This window comes from Magnolia sinica, chromosome 8, assembly GCF_029962835.1.
Source record: "Magnolia sinica isolate HGM2019 chromosome 8, MsV1, whole genome shotgun sequence".
Lineage (NCBI taxonomy): Eukaryota > Viridiplantae > Streptophyta > Magnoliopsida > Magnoliales > Magnoliaceae > Magnolia > Magnolia sinica.
This window is the reverse complement of record NC_080580.1, coordinates 82,203,812-82,213,748: the sequence shown is the minus strand read 5'-3', so window position 1 is coordinate 82,213,748 and position 9,937 is coordinate 82,203,812. Positions and strand designations below refer to the sequence as shown.

General features: G+C 40.6%; 1 protein-coding gene across 3 annotated transcripts; it reads right to left on the bottom strand.

The window, feature by feature from the left end:
- Window positions 1-322: 322 nt before the first annotated feature.
- On the bottom strand, window positions 323-9,239 carry LOC131253524 (putative wall-associated receptor kinase-like 16). Of its 3 annotated transcripts, none has more exons than XR_009175245.1 (4): window positions 8,319-9,239; window positions 7,506-7,673; window positions 617-2,388; window positions 323-585 (listed from the first exon to the last, which is right to left on the bottom strand). XR_009175245.1 is itself a non-coding variant. In XM_058254549.1 (4 exons), the coding sequence occupies exons 1-3, from the start codon at window positions 9,202-9,204 to the stop codon at window positions 1,199-1,201; spliced, it is 2,244 nt and encodes a 747-aa protein (XP_058110532.1). In that variant the 5' UTR covers window positions 9,205-9,239; the 3' UTR covers window positions 323-538; window positions 1,153-1,198. The 3 variants fall into 3 exon arrangements, 2 of the variants coding, with proteins under 2 accessions (XP_058110532.1, XP_058110533.1); XM_058254549.1 differs by having other exon boundaries at window positions 323-538; window positions 1,153-2,388; XM_058254550.1 differs by lacking the exon at window positions 7,506-7,673 and having other exon boundaries at window positions 323-538; window positions 1,153-2,388.
- Window positions 9,240-9,937: the final 698 nt, after the last annotated feature.

The following is a 9,937-nucleotide window of genomic DNA, read 5'->3' as shown; positions in this document are numbered from 1 at the left end:
TCGCGTGGAAAAATAGATGGACAGAGTGGATGTCTCCCAAACCTCATGGTGGGCCCCACCTAGCTACCAACATTAATGAGGGTGACAAGCAATCCACTCCCCAATAGAAGAGTGCAAGTCGTGAGTTGATCTAGATCTAGAATGGTAATATTTTGGATGATTGGGGTTCATCATTGATGCTGGTGAAATTAGGAACGGTTTGGATCCAAGCCCCTGACGTGGGCTATGGTACTATGTTAGAGTTGCTGGGACTACATTTTGAAAAAGTTCATCATATATACTTTATTGAGAATGCGAGGAATACATAAAAGAGACCAACAGATAAGTAGGGGATCTCTATCCATATAATTGCACATATATGCAACTTATACATGCGTATTTTATACTTGAACACACCACATTACGGTGGACGTAGGCGAATACCTTCTACTACATATTAATAACTTGTATCCACAGGTGAACGTGAGTCGTAGAAAACACTTACTGACTTGTAGTATATGAACCATATCTCCCTTAGCACAATACAACACTATTTTACCTGAAATGTTAACAAAAAGTCAAATGTCATATTAGAATAGGGAGCTACTACTTCCACCCACTTTGGTGATTTGCATACACTACTTAAACCCATTTTGAGAATTGAATGGAGGTACCACAAGTGGATTGGATGCTACAATGTATCAACCCAAAAGAACTATTATATGGTAGAGCCATCTCTCCACATACCACGTGGCAGGTTAATGCACCTATTAGGTCACTGGCACCAGGATGGATAGCTTACATTTAATAATAAAACATTTTCTACAGTTCATCTCACTTCATATTTGATAGTTCTAAGTATTTCGTTTTTCAACACTATAATGGCCAAAGATGAGATATGAGTGATTTTTAGATAAACCATCCATGCTGGCCCCTGCATCTTGGTGGACCCAATTCACACATCAGCCTGGCATGAGTAATGCAGAAAGATTGCTCCACCATATTCTACTTCTTCAATCTCCACTATATTGACACCCAACAAAAAGGCACTATTTCAATTTCCAAAACAGAAAATGGGTATATGAACAAATCAATTAGAGTTGTTGAAGATATCAATTCCCTTTGTGGTATTCATCTTAGTTGCAAAAACAAGATAAGATATTAGGGTCTTACCTTCGAAAGAAATTAAGTGTGGTAAGATCTTTTTAATGGAAGTGAATCAACGCCCTATCTCTATATCTAGTGCTGATAGGGTGTGGCCATCAACACTATATTCATTTGTTACATTGCCAGTGTAGCCCTGCGAAGCTCCAGGTTCACCTAGCAAGTTCTCAGTCTCTTCATGGTTCTTTGGTTCCCAAGGATGTTCATGAATCCTTCTTAAGCCCTCTAGCTCCACCACCACTTCCTTCATCGTAGGTCGTTCTTCCCCCTTAAGTTTCAAGCATCTCTTAGCAAGCCGAGCAACTGCAATGAGCTGTTCTTCCGTCCCTTCTTCTCGAACTCGTTCCTCTAAAATTTCAAAGATCCGATTCTCTTTCATCGATGAGAGGAAGTAGCTAGAAAGGCTTCTATTAACTTGGGATCTAGTGGAAGAAACGGGCCCCTCACCCGTCAAGAGTTCCACAAGAACTACACCAAAGCTATAAACATCACTCTTTCCTGTTAATTGGCCTGTTTGATGGTACTCTGGGTCTAAATATCCCCATGTCCCCATCACCAATGTCGTTATCCGAGTGTGATCCAACGGAACCAATCTTGAAGCTCCAAAATCAGACACTTTTGCTGTGAAATTATCATCCAAAAGTATATTAGCAGACTTAACATCTCTATGAAAAATGGGTGTGGAAGCCGCCGAGTGTAAATAGTAAAGTGCCCCAGCAGTTTCTGCAGCAATCCTTAGACGATTTTCCAAGGAAATTGATGACACACGGCCCTCATCATGGATATGCTGGGAAAGGGTTCCACTTGAAATAAATTCATAAACCAGGATGGGAACTTCTGCTTCTAAACAGCAACCCTCGAGCTTTACAATGTTCCTATGGTTGATCTGAGATAAGATGTGGATCTCATTTATAAATTGCTCGATTTGGGTCTCATCGACAATTTTGGACTTTTTAACAGCGACAATTCTCTTGTCTGGTAAAATTCCTTTGTAAACTGTGCCATAGCCTCCCTGACCAACAATTTGGTTTTTGTCATAGTTATTGGTTGCCTTTTCCAACTCTTCTGTAGTATAGATTTTGCATGGCTCAGTAGATGATTGACAAGAAGAGATCTTTTCTTGTAATAGAAAACCTCCATTTTGTTGAAAGAATTTCTCTTTGAGTTTGATGAGCTTTCTTTTCCTCCATACCCAATACAAGGAAGGACTACCAATGAGTAGAAATAAGAGACTTAAGCCAATACCTGCATCGACACTCAAAGATAAGTGAATTAGACTTTCATAAAATGCCTCGTGCTGAGAACTATATGTTAGGCATGTTATGATAAAATCATATTTTCCTACAGCTACAAATTTATTGTTTGCGAACAGGTCTTTTGTTGTACGTCTCACTTGTGTAAGCATGTCATTACCATCGAAATCATAGGACAGTCGGGCTATTCGATTTTTACATGTTATTTATTGCTCATTTCAACCTTGTCAATTTGCAAGCTAATAATTTTTATATCGATCCAAATGTTGAAACTCACTCTTTTAACCCTTCATTCATGTGATTTGAGGTTTTTTAATTTTTAATTTTTAATTTTTTATTCCCTTCTTCTTCTTCTTCTTCTTCTTCTTTTTAGGCTTTAACTCGATCTATATGACGGCTGAGATGGTTGATCTGGTAATTTTCCAGCTCGGAAAGTGACGAGGATTTTCAAAAACTTAAAAATGTAATAGGAGAAGTGCATTTTTTGAAAGAAGAATAATCATAGAGGGGCGACTTGGTCCATATTTTCCAAGCTCCAAGTTAGCAACGATGTGAGACATGTCGTCCTCATAAATCAGATTGGAAGGGCCAAAATAAGGCAAAATATAATTAAGAAAAATTTCAACAAAAATCTTTAAAAAAAAAAAAAAAACACAAAAAACAAAAAACAAAAAAAAAAAAGAAAAAAGGAAAAAAAGAGAGTAAAATTCTTACTTTCCAGGCAGAGGAATATTAAGGCTATGTATCTACCAAACAAAGCTTAAATAAAAGTAATATTCTAATATCTATAAATAGAAAATAATAATAATAATAATAAATAAAATTCACACATTTAATATTTAAGGAAGGGCACACAAAAAATGCATCGGATATTTTAGTTCTTTATGTGAAGGGCACCTGAAGTTGCTCCCTTATCCAGGCCATCCAATGATGATTAACGGCAATCTAGACGGTTCAAAAGCCTGTGGACAATGATTTGTACTATCCAATGATCTGATTGTTCAAAAGTCCTCAAAACTCCAATTATATTGGAAAGTATTCAGAACCACTACTCAAAAGTATGTAGACAAGGATCTGGACCATCCAATGCTGCTGGACAAGAACCTACACCATTCAAAAGTCCGTGGACAGTGATCTGGACCGTTCAATGATGGTGCAAAACAATTTGGACAGCTTAAAAGCCTATGGACAATGATCTAGATCGTCCAATGATACAGGCTATTCAAAAGTTCATGGTTAATGGCTTCGAGCGTCTAATGATGTGGAATGCGGACACCATCTAGACTGTCCAGTGATGGTGAGAAGCAATATGGATCACTCAAAGGTTGGAAAAACAGTGATATGAACATACAACCATGGTTGACAACGATCTTGACCGTCTAATGATTGTGGAAAATGATTTGAACTGTTAAAATGTCAATAGGCAGTGGAAAATGATTTGAACTGTTGAAATTCTCTAGTCCCACGGCTATGTATGTGTTATCCCCACTGATTTCTGTGATACTTGAACTTTGGATATGAATCACTTTTAAGCTCACGCCCTAAACTGATCCGGAAAAAATGGATGGACGGGATAGATACAGCATATATATCATAGTAGGCCCACACATTTTTGCCAGGTCAACACCAGGTGTTGTCCCGAGCAATCCGAGTCCACTGGGGAGTGGATTAGGTGCAACCGGGGTAATACCGTAGTGGGTGTATACCTGACTGTGGGGCCTACCTTGATGTATGTGTTGTATATCCATGCCGTCTATTGGTTTTTCCACCTCAATATATGGGGTGGTCCCAAAAATGAAGTAGATCTAAATCTCAAATGGACCACACCATAGGAAACTTGACCATTAAAAACTTCTTGGCGGTGACAAAGTTTAGATCAAGCTGAATTTTCTGTTTTCCCTTCATCCAAGTCTATATGACCTCATCAACAGGTTGGAAGGCAAATCAACATTACCGTGGGTGCTAGAAAGCTTTTAATGGTGGGTGTTCATTGTCCACTGTTCTCTGTGGTGTGGTCCTTGAGATTTGGATCTACTTTATTTCCAGGACCATGTACAAAAATGATATGTAAAAACTGATGGATAGCGTGGATATACAACACATATACTAAGGTGGGTTCCACAGGAAACATCCACCGTGTGTAACGCCTAATCCACTAGCTGTTCCTTGGAAGGTATCACTTTTCAACGAACAAGATGTTACTTGAGATCCTCTTAGATGATTCGATGTGTAATTATGTATTGAGCTCAGAGCCAAAAAGTCATGTGAATATATAATTTAGATGAGCTATACCGATGGAAACAGTTGATAGAGATGTCCACCGTTAATTTTTATAAGGCCCACTGTGTTGAGCATGTGAAATCTACTCCGACCATTGAATGGGACACTAAAAGTACTTTTTGGTCAAGAGTCTTTGTTCCTTGATAGGGTCGGGCTGGGAATCATTAGGCAGGTCGATCCGTTCAGGCAGTCCAGAGGGGCTGGACGGTGGTATACACATACGTAGCTTATGATAGGCTCAGCCTGGATTTTTTTTCTCCCTGGTCAAGGCCGGATGGTTGGGTGAGTTATACCGGTTTTTCCTGATTAATATACATCCAGTTTAACTTCTTTTTTAAAAAAAAAAAAAAAAAAAACACTAAAAGTAGGCCAAAGGCCAAAAAACAAGCCTATTCATAATTCAAGCGGGCCACACGATCGGAAATAGTTTGGAAGGCGAGCTTTCCATGTGCACTGTTCGCACTCTTGTGGTCTACCTGAACCATGGATGGAGATTTTTAAGCCCAAATTCTTAACACGGGATGACTCACTTGATGATAGGGTGAATTTTACATTAATACCAATATGGCCCCACCCAAGGCAGCATTTCCTTTTCCTCCTTGAAGTTATGGGTAACATTTACTGCCATTAATATTTATGATTGATTTTGAAATGAATTTTTATTAAATGGCCTCAAGGTATAACCGTTCCAAGAAAGTAACCTTTGTTTTTTTAAAAAAAAAGTTTAAAATTTAATTTAATTTTTTTTAAAAAAAATTTATTTTTTATCTACTTTTTATATTGCTTGACAGTTTTTTAACTTTTTCACTAACCAAAATGCCCTTACTTTCATTCTACCTATACTTGCTTTAGCTTGCGAGTGAAGCCTCTAAGATCCAATCCCCTTGAATGAGGTGGTCATCACATGATAATTTGGCCCACTTTAAGGAAGATTTAATCCATTTATCCTTTTGTGGCCCACTATTTTAGCGGGAATACATTAACTTCAACCTGATATGAGCTCTTTATGCCCAAACAAATGATAACGGTGGCCATTCACTGTCAACATTTTCCTTGTGGTGTGATCCACCTAATTTGCAAGTGTGGCTTATTCTTTGGCCTATGGCCTTTTATGAAATGCCAACTCTAATGGACAGAGTGGATTCGTTACATACCCAATGATTGGCACCATAGACGATGCCCTTGTGGTGTTAAGGGTCATGTGTCAAGGGTGGAGGTTGTAATGGTCGGGGTTGTTAGGGTCGAGGTTGTCGTGTATTAAGGGTTGAAGTTGTCATGTGTGTAGATACCTCACATTAAGGAAGATCGAGTCCTTGCTCATCAGTTTTATTTAGGTCCCAATCAAAGCACCCATGCGACATAGGACAAGCCTTGAAGACAGATATCGAGTTAGATCGGCTATCGCCAGAGTACACGGTGGCAAGCCAAAGGAGGAATACGGTCTCTGGAGCACCCACAAAATGCCGACCTTATTTTAAAAAGGTGAAATACCTACAAACAAACCATGAAACTAGTTTCTCAAGGATTGTTTCGACGTAGAAATGGTTCATGGGCCACTTTCTGCATAAGAACAGTCCGTGGTGGCCCGTTTCCATGTCCAGCAACCATGTGGCCCTATTTCGAAGGTCTAATGTGTTCGAGCCTGCCACTTTTTACGATACTGCAGTTGCATCAAGTTGCCTTGAACCTCCCCTCATCTTTGTCTCTCTGCTCACGGGCCTAAGTAAACCTCATTGTCTATTTAAAGCAGCTTGCTGCAAACAAAGGAGGATAGTTCGAAAAGCAGGAGAGAAAATTCTAGAAAGGGTAGAGGTTATTGAGTACTTCGTCAGTCCCTGGAGAACGACTTAACTAAATTCTGAAGCTAGTTCCTACCGTGTCATATTCTTCCTGGCCTTAAAGTTGCATGTGCCCAAACTTGTGGGGTCCTCTATCTTCTTGGAAAAATTCTCCTTGCCAGACTACTTTGTCAATTGAAGTTCAAAGCCAATAAAGACATTGAAATCCATGAGTAGGGTTGGAATTCGGAATGTCTGACAATTCATTTTAATAAAAAATGATGTCTGATTTCCCATTTTCCTTTCCATAATTTGAATCAAGCCATATTCTGTTCCACACATACTAGAACATAAATAATTTCCTTAAACCTATACATACGCATGCATCTTCTTTTGCTTTATTTTCTTTACTTCGCTTGCTCGGGTCTTAAAACCTTGCAAATATGGCTCAATGCAATACACTCTCCATACTCCTATATTGCTTTTCTATTTTTCTTTATTTTTCCTACTTAGGCCCTAGAGTCTAGTGTAATATGGCTTGATTTTTTGATATTGAAAGTTCTCTGAATCTTCCTAAAAATCAAATAGTCTTGTACAGTAAAGAACATGCATCAATGGGCGGAAAAGGATGCCTAACTAACCAAGTGGTGACACAACATGTTTGGGGATTAAAGCTACAAAGTTTCTTCCACACGCAACGTCTGCACTGGGTTCCAAGCAAAGGCATTTTCATTCCTTAACTTTTCAAGTTACTGTTAGAAGGCAAAAAAGTAATAATAGTAAGGCTTTGTAGATGGAAGCCAATTATGCGTAACGTACACATGTTGGGCTCATTTTCGTAAAATTCCTTCCTAAGAAATTATGGAATACTACTTGGCTGGAGAACAAGTCAAAAGGAAAAAAAAAAAAAAAAAAAAAAAGTAGCTCCCAAACAAACACAAAAATTAAAGTTGAGTCGACTGATATTAGTTCAAGCTGAGTTGACTCGACCAAGAGTCTGGTGGATGAATGAGTTGTTGAACTATTATGGTAATTGGTATTAAGGGCTTACCCAGAACAACAGCGGTCACTGGAAATTCATTTGTGTCTTTGACGCAGTATTTGTTATCCTCCTGGAATCGGTAGCCCTTTCGACAGGAACAAGAATAATTTCCTGGCAGATTTATGCAATCATGTTGACAAAGTGTCTTCTGGTGATCCTCCTCACACTCGTTGATATCTACAAACCAGCCATCACAAGCAAAAAGAACAGGTCAGTAATTAACATCACCCTAATGGAATAAGACTGAATGTATGGTCCAGATCAATGCTTGATTTTTTCTGGGTGTTACTCAAAAAGCAGATAAGACTGAATGTATAGTCCAGATCAATGCTTGGGTCGTTGATTTGTCCAATCCACCTCATTTTCAGTTTGGGACCCCAGTCCCTGGAAAGAATCGTCCTGCCCTGGCACCTTCAAGGGAGATGAGGATCCCTCCATAACCTTGAGAGCAATTGCACACGTATTCCAGGCTAATTATGGTAGTAGCTGCTCTTAATGAGATGGATTTGAGCCGTTTGGTACATCTGATCTCCGATGGCCCAATAGAGAACCACTTGTACCGTTCAGATCTGGTGCTAAGAAAATGAATGCCTTTTCATCCACAAGATGGGCCATCAAGGATGGCAACCACATGATGGACGATCCTTACCTCCCTAGAAGAGGAGATCCGTATTGGATCAAAAGAGTGGATTGGACCCAAGTAACATTTAAGATCGTACGGTTGGATTTCGCACTTGTCGAATCCACCTCATTCTCACGACCACAAGGTGTGTCTACGCATTTGCATGGGATAATAAATAGAGTTGGAAAGGATCATCATACCTTGGCATCCTCCATGGAGATAAGGATTCCCCCGGAAACCTTCAGTGCAATTGCACCGGTAACCCGAACCGCTGGTCGGGCTATAGCAGAAGCTGTTCTCGCTCACGCAAGCGAAGGTGGCCGAGTTCTTCCGTGCGATCTCGCACCCTTCATTTCCAATGACCCAGTCAACCACTACCGGAATGGTTTTGCTTCTTTCCAAAAAGTTGGTTTCTTCCAAATCAGAAGGTTTGAATCTGAACACATCTGCCTCCCCGAGAAAGGCGAAGCTGCACGGATTGAAACTTGAGACATTTAGATGGCTGGAGAAGCTAGCAAAATCCACCCCGAAACTCTTCAAATCCTTTGGGATCTCGGTTTGGCAACATCCTGCCCCTGAGCAAGAGCCGTCGGTGGTCACGTTGTCAGGGAAGCGGCAAATTGAAACACAACCACTGGTGAAGTCGCTGCCCCATTCGCCAGTGATCAAGCCAACAGTATCGCAACCGATGGAAATGAATCTGTTAAGGGTTTCTGAGAATGTGAAGGAGTAATCTTCATATAACTGGAGCCCAGTGGTGGAGTAGTTGACCGAATCTCCTGTGATTTTGTTGTAACACTTATAGCTTATATCGTTTGAAATTCTCATTAGGCCCTGCGTTAATGATATGTCGAGAACCTCAAGCTCGCCCCAAAATGGTTTCGGATGGGGAAGAGTGTTATCGCAGGAGATATTGAAGCCTTCTACGCCAATGTTGCAGTTATCGCCTATGCCAAACGGGTAGGGAATGCTAACATTCCCACATTTGTCGGGGCAGCCGCGCTTGGTTGTTGCTAGAGGTTGTGATGCTAGTACTTCTACTGTTATTGATAGCCAGAAGAGCTGAAGCAACAAATACAAACCCATCTCTCTCTCTCTCTCTCTCTCTCTCTCTCTCTCTCTCCCTCAAACGTATCTGTGCTGCACACTAGGTGGGAGATGGACCCTATAAATAGGCCCTACATCATTCAATCTTGGGCCACACTGTTCCAAATTTCTACAAGTGGGACCCATGATTGACTGATTCTGAACCTGTGGTGGGCTATGGACCAAACACAAAAACCTCCGGAGTGGAAAATGGCTAACGGACGGACGCGGTTTGGCTAGTACGCTGCCATCAGCGAGGTGGCTACTGGCTAGTGGTCGGTGCTATGTGGACCCCACCATGATGTATTTGTTTTATCCATGCCCTCTATCCATTTTGAAAGATAAATTTAGTGCTTAAACCCAGAAATGAGGTGGATCTAAACCTCAGTGGACCACACCATGGAAAAACAGTAGTGATTGAATGTCCACCATTAAAAGCCTCCTAGGGCCCACTGTAATGGTTGTTTGACATCGAACCTGTTACAGTGGACGGCTTGGATAGACGGATAGATCACGGTGGGCCCACCCACAGAACTGCCCGTTCGGGGCTAGAGACGGGCAGGGGTAGGACGCAATCCGCGTCCATCTTCAGCTATACGTGGAATGATGCCCGCTCACACCAAAAATTTATGAAAAGAAGCCCATCAAAGAACAACTTCGGGGCCTACATTGATTCGTGGTTGTGAAATCCACTTCGTTCATCATTTGTGAAATATCATATTAACACTTAATA